Source organism: Psittacula echo (genome assembly GCF_963264785.1).
Source record: "Psittacula echo genome assembly, chromosome: 3".
Classification (NCBI taxonomy): Eukaryota; Metazoa; Chordata; class Aves; order Psittaciformes; family Psittacidae; genus Psittacula; species Psittacula echo.
In genome coordinates, this window is record NC_137736.1 from 101251363 (window position 1) to 101267234 (window position 15872).

The 15872-nt window shown below is 42.0% G+C and overlaps 1 protein-coding gene across 1 annotated transcript in view; it reads left to right on the forward strand.

Moving 5' to 3' along the window:
• The window catches only part of LHFPL6 (LHFPL tetraspan subfamily member 6), a gene marked incomplete at both ends in the record, with an annotated part of 143725 nt that extends 128275 nt beyond the window's left edge, over positions 1-15450 (forward strand). The window contains 2 exons of the mRNA XM_080612156.1: positions 529-627; positions 15332-15450. Coding sequence (XP_080468282.1) covers positions 529-627; positions 15332-15450 — 218 coding nt within the window. The remainder of the gene's footprint in view (positions 1-528; positions 628-15331) is intronic.
• Positions 15451-15872: the final 422 nt, after the last annotated feature.

Below are 15872 nucleotides of genomic sequence, written 5' to 3' on the forward strand. Positions count from 1 at the left end.
CCTGTGGTGTGAATTGATCAGGTGACATGAAACGTTTATTCCTTGGCTTTCAAAAGGGCAAAAACCAAAGGAAGATGACAACAGATTAGCACAACTGTCAGTTTACTTTTCATGCTAGAACCCTGATAGACCCTGGTTGACTGTTGTTTTAATTAATCAGAAGCAATCAGCTTGTAAGTGCTGTCATTAACACATCTTCTATTTAACCCTGGCTGAGTTTTCCAAACAGTGTATATAGTAGTTATGCAGAGTAGAAGGGACATCTAAAAGCTCTGAGGTAGCAGCTCTAGAAGCTGAGGATGGCTTCTGGTGCTTAACCACCAAAGCTGCCTCCAGGCCACGGACCATATGTAAAAACAGTATAGCAGAATGCAGCAGTAGGAGTCCAAATGACGTTCTACTGGTTTTAGGAGAAGAAAAGATTTACTTTTTTTCTCTGAGGTTCCCAAATGTCAGTTTGACACTTTGCAAGTGGCAGCCTGTGTTTAAGCCAATTGTATAAACTTCTATTTTCTTTTCTCTCCATAGGTTTGTTGATTGGCTCTGGTTGTGCCCTCTATCCTCTTGGCTGGGACAGTGAAGAAGTCAGACAAACCTGTGGTAACCTTTCCAACCAGTTTGAACTGGGTGAGTCATCATCAGATCACCTCAGCCACATTATACCATTCTATGTGTTGTCCATGAAAGTAAAGAAGGACATAAGTGCAGGCTTGGAGAAACAGCCCAGTTGTGTGTGGTGGGATATTCATACTGCATCATTCTGGTATGGTGCTAAGGCAAGGGATTTCAGATAGACTTGCTGGAAATGTTTTCCAAAAGAACATTATAAAAGAAAATGAAGGAATATATGTATAAATTTAAGACATGGGATTTAATAGTCTTGCAATATGGGAGCTAACATTCCTGGAGATCTTGGCAGCGTAGGCAGAGGCATCACATCACAACACAGATCAAGGCAAATCACAATGAGTGCAATTAGCTGTCTTTGAAGTCTGGCATGTTTATGGCTTTCTAACCCAAGCCTAGAGAGTATGGCTTTGGTTACTTACATCCTTGGGAAGCTGATAAATAACACTTGTTCCTTATGTCAGCTTTCTTACAAAGAAGCCACTGGTTTTACTATTGGTGGCTGCACTAAGCACTGAATGAGGGTCAGGGATGTGGCCAAGCCGGGCTCATATCTGTGCTGTATGGGGCAAGCTGCTTGTAGATTATTCTCTAGAAAACAAAGGCCCAGCAGTGACCTAAGGATTAAGCAATGTGGATGATCGGGATCTGACATGTGAATGCACATCCTGGTTCTTTTTTAGCTAGAAGGATTGATGCAGCTGCTGATACCCTATTCTATAAGTGCTTTCTGATTGTATGTCATTTGAAGAAGAGGGGAATCTCCTCCTGAAGGAACAGGCAAGACTGAGCACCCTCAGTGCTCAGCAGGCAAGACTGACCCTCTGCCGGTGTGAGAATTCCCACACCCAAGCATGGACACACAGAGCTTCCCATTTCCAGCCTGTGTGCTAAGCCTTATGGTTAGTGTTAGAAATCCTTTCCCTAGCTGTGTGTGCAGGGCTTCTGGTAGCCTGGCAGCAATCCCAGTGCAAAGAACAGTGGATGTAAATGGTGTCCCAGGGTTAACCACAAACTTGCTGCATTATCTTTTATTTTTGCACTGATATTTCTGTCAAGCTTCAGGAATAAGGAATTATGTTTCCATTTCAGAGATGTTTCTTACAAATATATGCAAATAAATTGAGGTTGAAAGGTAAAAATATAGTTTTAGGAGTGATGTTCCAGGTCACCCTCCCTTATGCCATTCCTGTGGCATTTTGGAGTGCTTTTCATCTGGCATATGACCAGAAATTCTCTTTACAAATAGCAGCACCCATCTCTACCACTACCAGTGATTTTATTATCAGCAGCCACTAATGGTGTTGCCCAAGGTGTGTGTAACATGCTCTAGAAGCTTTACCTTATTATTTTGAACTCTAATATCCTTCTATGCTATTGATATTAAATTTTCTTTTCAGTGAAGTATAAAAAGTTCCTGCAACTTTTTTATTCACCTAATAGTTGAAAGATTGAACATGAAGGAGACAGAGCAATGAGAACAGAAATTTAACAGAAAGTTAACTAACAGAAAAAAAGTGTCCCAGAACTAAGATTCTCAACTCTATGGAAGGGTGTCTCAAAGGATGTGATAGAAAGACTAGACAAAAACACAGCAGTAACTGTTGCAGGGAACAGTCGGGCTCATCACTGCCCATGATCAATCTTGTGCCTGAAGTAGTTCCTAGATATCTCATTTAGCAGCTCCCCCATTTGAAGGGCTGGCTAGCCCCTTATGGGTGCATACTGATGCTGCTCTTCCACACCAAACATGCAGTTCTGCTCCTGTGTTTCCTGTTTGTCTCCTGACAGCCTGCTTGTTCCCAGGTTTCAGTTGTTGCTCTCCTCAGAGTGCAGAAAAGCATGACCTTTCCAGGTTATCTCTCTGCAAACTCAGAAGAAGCTGGGTATCATGCCAGCCTGAGCAACTTGAAGACACAGGCAGTTACAAGCTGTGACCTTAAACATAGTTGTGCCCACAATCAAGCAGAATCTGTGAGACCATCTTCACCATCTCATGATTGATGAGTCAGATACCTGCATAAATTCAGTCACCCTGCCATTGACATCAGTGAAGGAACCCATGTGAAAAATTTCAGCTGACAGCATTCCTTCCAGGTACACGTAAGGACCATGAGATTTATTACATTAACTGTGAATGTGTGTGCTCTTACTGTATTTTCTGGACCCGGAGTATGCCGGCCATGTGTTATGCATGCCTAGACTTGACAGGAGTGCTGGTCTTGCTGATCTGCTGCAATCATATGTTAACACATTAATTAACAGATTACAATGAGAGCTGAAATTTGCTGTAGTGATTTCCACCAGGCAGCTCTGTCACTAAATGTCTCTTTTCCACATACATTGGCAGGGAATTTAAATGCTTGGCTAGGATTTTTTTTTACTTAATGTCAATGCCTGGTTGATGCGGTGTTAGCAAAGTTATCTGTAAAGAAGAGGTACTGTCTGAGGGCCGTTTAATAACCACACTGCTCATTGTCTTTCATAAATACCTCTTGGTTGGTGATAACCCAAACCCTCTAGTCTTTTCTGAATCATTAGAGACTGGCTTACTTATTATAGCCTACAGGCCAAAAATGATGTTTCAAAGACTTAATCTTGCTAAGTCTCAAGACAAATTTAAGTAATTATTGCTTTCATTTAAATATTTAATTTGATTAAGCTGCAATGATATGCTTTCTGTTCACGAATCTGTGAAATGAGTTGTCTCAAGAACCACATATATACAGGCTGCATTCTGCCCTCAGAAAAGCTGAGCTGCCGTGAGCCCTGCATGGGTTTGCTGATGGGAGAAATGCTGGCAGTGGTAGTGCTGGTCCTTCACATTCCGCTGTGGTGGGTGCTAGTGAGGATGACACTGAGAGTCTAATTTAGCATATGTGGTTACTCTCAAAGGAGTATGTTTGGTGTTCAAAGGGGTGCTGGTCAGCACACAGTGCAGAACCTCCTTTATGAGGATGGCAGAGTAACTGCTGTAGCATGGACCACAGGCAACATGTGCATGCAGTTAGGAAGGACTGGACCAGAGAGCCAGCAAAGGTGGAGGTTTAACACTGAGATTTGTTCTGGACTTACAAAAGTTGAGGGGGAAAAATGGTTGAGGTTGAAGGTAGAAAAGATAAGCCAGCTGCTGCAATATGCATTATAGGAGGATGTGGAGGACAAGAGGCAGATGCAGAGGAGGGACTGCAAGAACTTAATTGAGAAACAGCTGAATTGTGCACTGTGAAATGTAATGTTAACCAGGAGTATTCCAGGATTAGCATTTGAATGAAAATTTTTGATTTACCAAAACGAAAAAAAAACCCACTCCCTGTAACATGCTTGTAACTAGATAGAATAAATAAATAGCAATGCTAAGAACCCATTAAAAAAAGCTTAATCCTTATTGGGTTTGCTAGACAAGAAGTGCTTCTCCATGTCTTCAGGGTCTCTGAATAAGGCATTAAACTAACAGGTACTCCAAATAGTGCTGAGATAGCGCATACCGTGAAGAGGGAACCTCCTCCTTCTGCTGCCACCAAGCACACGCATTTCTGTGTACATTCCAGAGCAATATTTTAAAAGGCTGCAGGAAAAATGACCATGCCTTGAATTTATGTATAAGTGGATTTGGGTATTCTTTTCCAGCAAACTGTTGTGGTTTAAGCCTAGCCAGGATCTCAGAAGTCCCCAGCCACTCACTCACTGCCCCCCACTTCTTCCCCCCCCGGCTCCCAGAGGGATGGGGAGGAGAATCGAAAGAATGTAACTCCCAGGGGTTGAGATAAGAACAGTCCAGTAACTAAGGTATAACACAAACCACTACTGCTACCACCAATAATAATAATGATAAGGGAAATAACAAGGGAAGCAAATACAACCGCTCACCACCCACCGACCGATACCCAGCCCGACCCGAGCAGCGATCTACTCCTTCTGGGTAACTGTCCCCAGTCTATATAGTGGGCATGACATGCTGTGGTGTGGAATACCTCTTTGGTTAGTTTGGGTCAGGTGTCCTGTCTCTGCTTCCTCCCGGCTTCCCCTCCTCCCTGGCAGAGCATGAGACTCAGAAAGTCCTTGGTCAGAGTGAACATTACTGAGCAGCAACTAAAAACATCGGTGTTATCAGCGCTGTTCCCAGGCTGAAAGTTAAAACCACAGCACTGCACCAGATACTAAGAAGGAGCAAAATGACTGCTACTGCTGAACCCAGGACAAAAACCTAAGCCATCATTGTGAAATGCCCAACAGCTTGCTGCTCTCTTTAAAATTGGATATTTATTTTTTTTTTATTAAGTAAGTGAACTATGTCCAAAGGGTTTACTTAAACATTTATGTATTGAATAGGGCTAATTTTTTTTCAATCAAATGAAAGTGATTGTGCAACTCCATCTCTACAAAGAGGCATCATTCTTCAACTGAAGATACTCTGCCAAGGACAACTCCATTTGTCGATTAAGTTACATTCAATGGATGAGCTGTTTTGCTAATGAGGATGGGGAGTAACCTCTGTCAATGGACAGACAGAGAGGCTGATATACCTGTAAAGGGGCCTGCTCTCTGCTTTTCTTTAGCAATCTGGTTTTGTCATCATGAAAAAAAACAGAGTGATAAATTGGGGCTTCGACAAATGACCTCTGGCAAATGTTGTTGAGGGCTTAAGGCCATGATAGATCTCTGTCGTGTTCCTCTGCTTGTGGTTCACAGCTCCCTGGCAGTCAGCAGGACTTGTATGGAGGTCTTGGCGTCCTGCTCTCTGTTCATGGAATCATAGAATCAACTAAGCTGGAAAAGACTTTTAAGATCGTCATGTTCTACCCTTAGCAGGGCATCATCAGTTGAAGAATGACACCTCTTTGTAGAGATGGAGTTGCTCAACCGCTTTCATTTGATTGAAAAAAATTGGCCCAATTCAGTACATAAATGTTTAAGTAAACCTTTTGGGCATAGTTCACTTAATAAACAGCAAATAAATACCCAATTTTAAAGAGAGCAGCAAAGTGCTGAGCATTTCACAATATTGGCTTAGATTTTCTAGAAAAGAATACCCAATGAATACTAATGTATTCACATGTATATACTCACATTGCAGCATCCCATCTCAGATCATAGATGGAATAGTGTTCCTACTGAAACACCAGACTGTGAACTGGAGCAGTCGTCTGCTGCTGTTTGTAGGGTGGTAACTCCTAGAAGTACAGCAATATAAATAAATGGGGCAAGAGAAAAGCGATTTTTATGATTTAAGCCAGCATGATTTGCTCAGTGACCAAGCTCAGTGACCCAGTCAAAGTGCTTAGTCTAATTTGGCCACAGGCTAATGCTTGAGGTGGAGACTGGAGTTTTAAACCAGCAGTGCTCAAAGGGACTGCCTTTCACTTTTACCAAATATCTGAGGATGGATCAAAATCATGTTAATCTCTTGTCATCACACAAGCTGTTGCCGTTATGATGCATTATTTACACCCTGGAGTTGCCTGTGAGCCTGTTCAGGATAGCACTGACGTGGCACAGGAGAACTGAGCCCCTGAGAGTGTGAAAGTGAGTCAGATCTACACAATCCTGCGGTCTGCAAAAGGAATTAACAGGCAATTTCCCCAAAGCAAGCATCTTTATAGCATATCACACATATAAGCATATACCACACATTCAGTTTTGCTGAGCTAGAGGCACTAATACCATTTTGTTTTCATTTCTAAATCTACCACACAAGAATAACAGCTGAAAAATAAGGGGTTTAGCAGGAAATTCATTAAAGTGAGGGGCCCTTCATTAAGATGAGAACATGCATTAAAGGTTGCAACCATCAGACATATGAAAAAACCCTCACATTTTGCAAAACTTAGATTGTATGAAGAAATCTTCTGAACTTGCATGCCTTTTTTTTAAGAGCAATGTGAGTATATACATATGAATACATTAGTATTGGTTTTGACTCATAGAATAGTTAGGGTTGGAAAGGACCTTAAGATTATCTAGTTCCAACACCCCTGCCATTGGCAGGGACATCTCTCACTAAACCATGCTATGCAAGGCTCTGTCCAACCTGGCCTTGAACAATGAATGTCTAATATCAATATGAGACTTCATTTTAGGTCATCAATTTCATTTTAGTCATTGATGTGCCTGTGGAGACTGCTTAGCTATTGCATGCTCATTTCTGTTACGATGGGTGCAAGAACAGTTAAATCTCACAAAAGGCACCAGAGAGTAGAGTGCTAAAATCAAGCCTCAGTTGGCATCTGGTGAATAAGCTCCAGAAACAGTACCAGACCAATAACTAAGAGTCCAAACAGCAAAATTATTAGCTAGTGTAAGATTCATTTACCTAAATGTAGATGATTCATGCCATTGTAGGTGCCCTAGGAAACTCCAGCTGCCACTTCCTACCACAAGATGTATGAAATGATAATATGTACTTATTACTTGATATTATTACTTATAAATTATATTATGTACCTCATTAACCTGAAAGAATTTTTTTTTTTTTTAATTGAACTGCTTGGAAAATAAAGTTGTCTTTCTTTGAAGAAATATGGTGTGTTTGGGCAGTCAGGACTCAGTCTGGATTATCAGTGCTCAAGAACTTTTTACATCCTGCCACTTTTTGTAAGAGGGTACTTTTTATGTCATGCGTTTCCTGCCCAAGGCTTACGTTTTTATTCTCCATGATGATCATTTGTGCTAAGAAGCATCCTACAAATGTGACTTGGTGTTTGCTGTAACTACCTTAAGAGCTCATATTTGAGTTTCATGATGCTTTTCACTGCTATTAAAGGCAGTGAAAATCACAGGCATGGCAGTGAGGACTCATGTGGCTCAGGTATGGCCACTAGCACAGCATGCCCTGCCTACCTGCCTGGCAGCTGCTGCCACAGCCGGCCCAAAAATACATTCTATGCTTGTCTGAGTTCATGCCATCCTTACAAGGCTGGGAGCAGTCTCCTGCTCTGTTTCTTCTGCACGTCCTTCTAGAATCTCTGCAGTTATTTCATGTTCTCTGGCTGTCACGCTCTGTTGGTACCTGTCATACACAGAGACGTTCTAGGTCTGGGGGCCCAACTGCAGCAGCAGTCAAAGCAGGTAGCTCCAAATGCACACCTTTGCTTGCCCTCTGTGGTGGTCCATCTAGCTGTGAACTGCTGTGGAAGGGCTCTCCTAGCTAATGTGGCCATCTGGAGAGCAATTTAAAAGGCTGGCTCCCATCCTGAGCTAAACAAGCAGCTGAATTGCCTTCAAAAGCTCTCAGAAACTTCTCTGTTGAGGGATATGTGTTTCCAAAGATTGTTATTATTAAGGTTCCCCTTTGCCACTTTTAGAGGGCTTGAAACATCTTAAAGAGGACTGTTGACTTGATAGTTACTTCTGTTGTAGAAATATTAGAGTCAATTATCTTTAAAGCACTTTAAAAGCAAACAGTGCAGTTACTAAAACAACATAAAAACCCCACAGAAAGCAGTGGATATAAAAAATAAGCTTTGTCAGCTAGTTAATTTGCCTTAGGTGGCATTATTTCAGCATCTGGCTGAGTGTTGACATACAGTGCCAAAACGATCAAGAAAAGGATTTAGAGGGTAGGACAATTTATAAGAATCCTATTAAAGGCAAAGGCTTCAAAGCTGTATTTTTCGATGAGCAATCTATCTAACAAAGCCAGTTTTCTTGTTTGCAGATCTTCTGCAAACAGCTCAGAGATTTTACCAGTTCAGTTTTTTGAGTGAGGCTAAGCACAATCTTTATGAGCACACGTGAGCTTCAGCTGCTGAGTTCTTAGATAAATGAATGAGACAGTCTACGTGCTAGTAAATAAAGTGTTTCCTCAAGGAACATTTCCTCTTTAGGGCCACCTGGATAACTTCCATTATTAAATCTTTGTAAGCCTTTGGTGACTCTATCAAGGTCAATGTATATTCCCTCTAACATAAGGCACTTGCCTTTGTTGCCAGAGTTAGAACATGCATATGCAAGGACCCTCTGCAGTCAATAGAGATAACCAGGAACATCCAGAAAGGGACTCAGACCACCTGGAAGCAAGTTACCTGATGCTCTTTATTACCTGCAAAGGGAAGCTGAACTGGTTGTTTGGAATCCCTTCATAGTTAGGGGAAGAGAATTAGATGCCACTAGAGCAGGGTTCACCTGTTATACTTTAAATGTCTACTTTAAGATGAAATGCAACACACTCCTGTAAGTGACTTTTTCTCCTTGTCTCCAGATGGAGTCTGAGAGACTAATCCAGTATAAATCTCTTTACTGTGGATGTTCAAAAAGATGTGAAATTTCACTTCGTGTAATAGGTGGGCTTTCTGCTGACTTCTTCCAGGAGTCTGGGAAAGCTCCTTATTAGCAGGACATAAATTCTTAGAAATTTCAGCATTTTAATTGACATAAGGTATTGGTTTCTTATTCATTGTTCCATGGTAAATGCACACCTAAGCAAATATGAGGTTCAATTAAACAAAATTATGTGATCCTCCAAAGAAAGGAGGATTTGGTCAGATAAGTAAGTGTCTGCATGCAGTAGAACTGAAGAATTTCAAGTTGGCGCTTCTTTTTCTGCTTTTTTACACTTCTGAATTTTGTGATATTTTATGCATTTAATTGCAGACCAAAATGCTCCTACACTTTCTTTGACCAATTATAAGTATTTGACCAAAATAGCTTGATCTGTGCATGCATAAGAAATCATGTATTTTAAAAAACAATTAATCTATTAAGAAAGTCATAGCCGTGCAGCAGACAAAGAAATCAGCTTCACTAAACTCCTTATTTGATATCCAACTGTTTCTTTGGCTGCAGTTTTACCTTATACAGCGTTCTTTTTGTGTTTCACCTAACTACTTTAATCCTTTCTGGATGCATTTCAAGTTTTAACTTCTTTTCCTGCTTTTGTAGGTGATTTCACATGATGGTTTTTCATTGTAGTGTGTCAAGGAAAAAAATCTTCAGCTGTTTAATTTATCTTGGCTTTGTTTCAAAATAATTGTGCCTTCTTATTAATTAGCTGATTATCTTTAACATTCATCTGTGGCTTTCATATTTCCAAATCCCTGTGTATCTTTTAACATCACACTCCTTACTTTTTTCTCTGATTACTTTTCCAGCACCCTGATTGACTACGTGAATTCACATTCCCTGTAGTACTGGACTCTCATGTGAAGCTGTTAATTAGATTTCCTGCACAATGTTTTTGCAAGTAGGAATTGTAGTTTTTATTTTTGAAGATATATAATTTTTATTCTTCAACTCAGCTAATTCTGAAACCTTTATTCCTTCATCTTGGAAGATAGGCTGTACATAAGGTTAAATGATCCATTTGCCAAATACTCCAGGCTGCAAGCGCAGGATAGTCTTAACATTAACAGCAAAGAAGGCACAAATATTTAGGATCCTAAGTCTTGCAGTTGACAAGTTTGCATCTAAGACACTTTCATATTCTGGATATTTTTTCTTAAGTGTCAATTATTGGTTATTTTAGATTAAAATCATATGTTATTTTGAGGACCTTGATAACTCTGTGATAATTATTTGTAAGACATCATGAGTAGAAATCCTAGTAAAATTCTGTTTCAGCAACTGGATCCTGGCACAGCTCCACAGTAGATCAAGTATCCACAGATTTTATGTTGCCAAATTTCACTTGCTCCCAAATTTGTCTTAATCGTTATATGACTTACATATTGAAGAGGAGGGGAAAGCTAGGAGACACACATCATGTTAGAAATCAGGAAAAGGCATGGAAGTGTTTTTTGATAAGCCCATTCATCACTGCAAAACTACCATTATACAATCTTTGATCTTTCAATTTAGGAAATATGTCTTATTTTCTTTTTTTCTTTTCTCCTGAATTTTCTTTGTACTGTATCCTCAGTCACCTTGTTTTTGTCCTTTATCTTCAGGGACTGCAATTTCTCTCAATCCTTTTGCAAAAGAGAGGAGTATAATGTTTCTACGCTTTCCTTCTTCTATTTGCTTGGAAAGTGGCCATCCATCCATATAGCTGCAAGGTCTGTTATTCTATGATTTCAGTGTTCATCCTGACACTCTCTTGCTGCCAATCCCAGTAAAACAAATGTGAAAACGAAGTTCTTGATGGCTGACTACAAATTTATGTGAGCTGACTTGGACAGTCTTGCTTCACTGAGCAACCAAGAGCTCAAATTATTTATGCTCTCCTTTACCAAAAAAATCCCCCCAAAGATTCGTAACTACTAACAAAATGCTGAAGCCATAGCTTCTCCCACCATACTGACTTTTCAAGTAAAGACTGAATTGTTAAAAGCAACACCAACTATGTGCAGAGAAAGAAGTTGCTGTGATGCATGTCCTCTCTATCAGCTAAAAGAGTACTTCAGCTGCTGGGGATTACTTTGGCATGAAACCAGATCCAGCCCTTCTTATGAGCAAGAACATGTATATATTCTCGGATGCATCTCCACACCTTCAGTGGACTAGCACACTTCTACTGGCATATATGTATTCCTGTGCATCCTTGAGAAAACAACAATTTTTTGTGCCTTTATGTGTGTGTGAAAATTGATGTGTTTTTAGTAATTGTTTTAATTCAATCAAGTAATTAGGTGGTCCTGCTCTTCATTTTAGAGTTTTGATGTTAAAAATATCAGAAACTGCAATGCAGCATTTCTAATCTTTAGTATGATGGGCTCCATGAAGGAGAACTGCTCTACTTGATGGTTAAATTTAAGCCCCAGCTCTGCAGAGTTCTTAACTGTTTGCTGACCTCTGAATGCAACTACTCCCACTGATGCTAGTGCAATAAAATTAGAAGATGAAAAAGGGTCCTTCTATGACCCATTATTATAAAATAAAAGAATCTAAAGCTAGATAGCAAAATCTATCTTCTCTAACTTATAACATTTCTAAAGATGTTTTTCTTTTCATTTGATGTTACATTTAATACTCATCAACCCTGCTTTTTATAAAGCTTCCTGTTCCTCTTAAAATGAGTGTTTAATATCAAAGTGAAGCAGAAGTCATTTTACAGTTTAAACTGCAAGTAAGTTACCCAATTATTGACAATGAAAAATCTTTCTTTAGGGTATAGTGGGATAAAATAGGTCATATATGTAGTAAAATGAGAACACCAGAGCAGAAATGTTAACTCTGAATGTTTTTTCTCCTTGTGCAATACAGGATTATAAAAGGAGCGGTGTTGTTTCATTTTGACACGGGGCTATGCACTGCAGGCAATCATTCATTGCAACAGGTACCTTGAGATTGATTATCTCTGGCCTTATAGCTATACTTAGCTACAGACCTAGGACTTACCTATACTGACAAAGAAAAGTATAGCTAAGTCCTCTACCCTGAGACACCTTCTCTGCTGCAGGCTCTTCAGCACAGTAGCTTGAAATGCTGTTCTGCTCAGCATCATCTGGGTACAGATCAAGCTATTCTATCCAAGGCCTCCCATTGCTTCTGACACAGGCAGGAAATAATGACCAGGTTTATTGCTGTGTTATTACTGCTGTAAGGTCAGGCTCCTGGCTCTTTATCCGTTCTCCTTCACTCTCCCATTCTTTCATTTGTTCATTTTGACCCAACTCACACTTCTGAACTACATTGCATTTGTTAGATCAAGACACTGCCTGCCATGCCTCAGAGCATTAAGTAGGGCACTGGTCCTTAGGGTAAATGGAGCATGGTATGGAGAAATAAATGTTATTCTCTTCAGCCAAGACTGAATGTGCATGTTGTATATCTGTTGAGTGCATCTCTGAAACTGGTTTAACAGTTCTTTTGTCTTAAGAAGTATATCACATACCTTTTCCCCCTCTCCCCCTGCTAAGGCATAAGAGTTGAAATCACACCATGCGAAAGTTCAAATTTACTTCATTCTATCCCACTTAGGTCACAGCTTTGGGCAGTGCCAGCAGGTGAATCTTTAAATTCTTCTTCAAGGTGTCATTTTGACATTTGTTTTCTCTACCTGGAAACATCATGTGGAGAAAGGTTTACTTTTTCAAGCTGCACCTACAGTACTCCAGTAGTTTTAGGAATACTTAGCAACTTAAAAAGGCCAATCAAATACAGTCAATCGTATCATAAGACTTGCTTTAGCACACCCCACCTTGGTATAAATGTGATCATATTCAAAGCAATCTAGTGGATTTAAATATCTTGTGTATGCTTATCTCTGGTTTTGGAATTTCCAGCAGAAGCTATAGACAGTGTGTGTACACAGGCAAAGCAATAGATGGCCTGGACGCAGGTCTCTGAACATCAGAGACATTGACAGGCGCTTGGCGGTTCTCCATGGTTTCCAATGGTCTTCTCTTTAGGAAATCAACTCAGTGTGTGGTCTTCTGTAATTAAGCCAAGAAAGGTGTTGATCTACGGAGCATAACTACATTACAAAACCAAGTAAATCTCCCTGTCTGCTCCAGCACATTGAGGAGAGGGGCTAATGAGCTCAAGCCAACACCACAGCTCTTCAAGTCCTCTGGTCACATCAGGATTTTTGTTTTACCGGACATTTTTTTAAATAAAAGGCTTTAAGGGTTGTGAAGAAAAAAATTCAACCAGTACTATGCTTCCTGCTGTGGTGGCAAGCTAGTATCTTCAGAGCAGCCAAGAACCTAAGTCTTGCCTCTCACTAATGTCTCCTTACAAAGCTGGCCTGATAATACCCTGAAGACAGTCAATGTACATGCTGTCTGCCTTGAAGAATGCTAATGCTTTGGACATGTTGAGATGTACAGACATCTTGTGTGTCTTGTGCTTAAGGCAGGATTGGCTGAACCCAAAGCCTGGCCCTCAAGGGTGCCGCTGGAACAAAGTATGAACATGCCACCTGTTTCAGCTCTGTCTTCCTGGATGGAAACTCTGTTGTTACCTTCTGTACTCCAGAGGGAGGAATGGTTTCTGCTGCTTTTTCCAGAGAGTGGGAAGGAAGTGCGTTGCTGCTTGTGCCTTACTGAGAATACTCACTGCTCAAAGCAGGGTGATATCACCCAAGATGATAACACAAGAAGAACCTCAGTGGTAAAGGAGTCTCAGACACTCAAGATCACAATGACCAAGATCATGCAGCCCAAGTGAAAATTATTTTTGAGATGGGCTGAAATCCTGAGGATTAACAGCAGCCATCTCCCTGCTTTTGGAGATTTCTGGGAGGAAGCTTCCTCCCTACTGCAACTGCTGTTTTCCTGATCTCCTCCTATACTTAAGGCACAGTGGTGCCTGGAAGAGGAACAATCACTTCATGGTCTACCATGGGAATCCCCAGCACCATTCACTAGTGATGAATTTGGCTTATACCGATAAAAGATACTGAGGCCATTAAATGTATTCAAGGCATATTGTGACGCTGTTAAACACATTAGACAAAAGGTCAGTGAAGTTTTCAGCAGTGAGTTGTGACCTTGGTGGGGTTAGGGATATTTCTGTATTTTCATATTTCTGGACTCTGTTCCCACAGCAGCCCCCATGCAGGTGGTCCCTTGCCACCACACTGCTTTGTGGATGTTCAGGGTAGATGCCCATGTGAGGGAGACATGTGCCTCACAGCTACGTCCTGGATTATTGTCCTCCAGCAGCTTGCAGCCAGGTCTGGTTTCAAGCCCTGTCACTGCAGTGGTGGAGCTGGACCCACTTAGCTCTCCGTGAAGGGAGCAGGTCCTGGCCCAAGTTACCTGCAAACCCTCAAAATCCCAGTCAAAAAGAATCAAAATATGCTCAAATGCTGCCTGGAGGAGGGGAAGAAAGAGAAGCATGGGGAAAACTCTCTTTAGACCTCAGCTACTGTGGAGAGCAGTGCCATGGGCGCTCCCTGGGCCAGATGGGCAGAGGGATGCCTGCCCATGGCTGAGCCATGCCTGTCCCATGGCTGAGCCAGCAGCCTCAGCTTTGGCTCTCACATGACATTCCCCCCTTGTGGAAAATGGTAACTGGCCAAGCAAGTGATCCCAGAGGCCTGTCTGCTTAACCAGTATATAACAAATTAAGGGGAGCCATTTAATGAGCTTGGCTTCTCTAATTGCTTGAATTATACCCTGCGTTCCCCATCTGAGGTGGTGTCCTGGGTTCAGCAGTAGCAGTCATTTTTCTTCTTCTTAGTAGCTGGTGCAGTGCTGTGTTTTTGACTTTCAGCCTGGGAACAGTGCCGGTAACACCGATGTTTTTAGTTGCTGCTCAGTAATGTTTACTCTGACCAAGGACTTTGTGAGTCTCATGCTCTGCCAAGGAGGAGGGGAAGCTGGGAGGAAGCAGAGACAGGACACCTGACCCAAACTAACCAAAGAGGTATTCCATACCACAGCACGTCATGCCCACTATATAAAATGGGGGCAGTTACCCAGAAGGGGTAGATCGCTGCTCGGGTCGGGCTGGGTCTCAGTCGGCGGGTGGTGAGTGGTTGTATTCTCTTCCCTTGTTACTTCCCTTATCATTATTATTGGTGGCAGCAGTAGTGATTTGTGTTATACCTTAGTTATTAAACTGTTCTTATCTCAACCCGTGGGAGTTACATTCTTTCGATTCTCCTCCCCATCCCTCTGGGAGGGGGGGGAGGAAAGGGGGGAGTGAGAGAGAGACTGCATGGTTCTGAGTTACGGCTGGGCTTAAACCACGACAGGTGGATGTACAAGCGAGCAGGAACCTAGACAAGTGTTTTCCGCTGAGTGGGCAGCAAGGAGGGTGGTGGCGGTGCTTCCTTCCCTAGCTAACACTGTGCCATGTTGCTGTGTTTCCCTTGCAGGGACCTGTCACATCGGCTGGGCCTACTACTGCACGGGTGGTGGCGCGGCGGCGGCCATGCTGGTGTGCACCTGGCTGGCCTGCTTCTCGGGTAAGAAGCAGAAGCAATACCCCTACTGAGCAGCCCCAGCCGCAGGCGCTACCAGGTGCCACAGGGGCTTGCTGACTCTTCTGGATAACCACAGTGGACAAGATGTTTTCAAGTGCTTTCTCTCTGGAGCGGGTATGGGCAGGGTGGCGGGTGGCCCCAGGGAGGGCAGGGAGGTGACTGGCGCTGCAGAGCCACCCAGCCGGGCTGGGCAGGGATGGGCTTTCTCACCCTTGCTTGTGGTCTGCTCCGCAAGGAAAACTCCGCTTTGGTAAATGGTGAAATCCTGTGTGCACCGATTAATTGAGAGGGGGGATGGCGGTGCCCAGAGGCTGGGGTAGCAGCCCCTTGGTGTGGTGCTCCCAAAAGCACACACACACGCACAGACATTGACCATGGCACAAAATGAGCAGAGAGGATTTTTTGGTGTGATTCTCCTTTCTTTTCCTTTTGT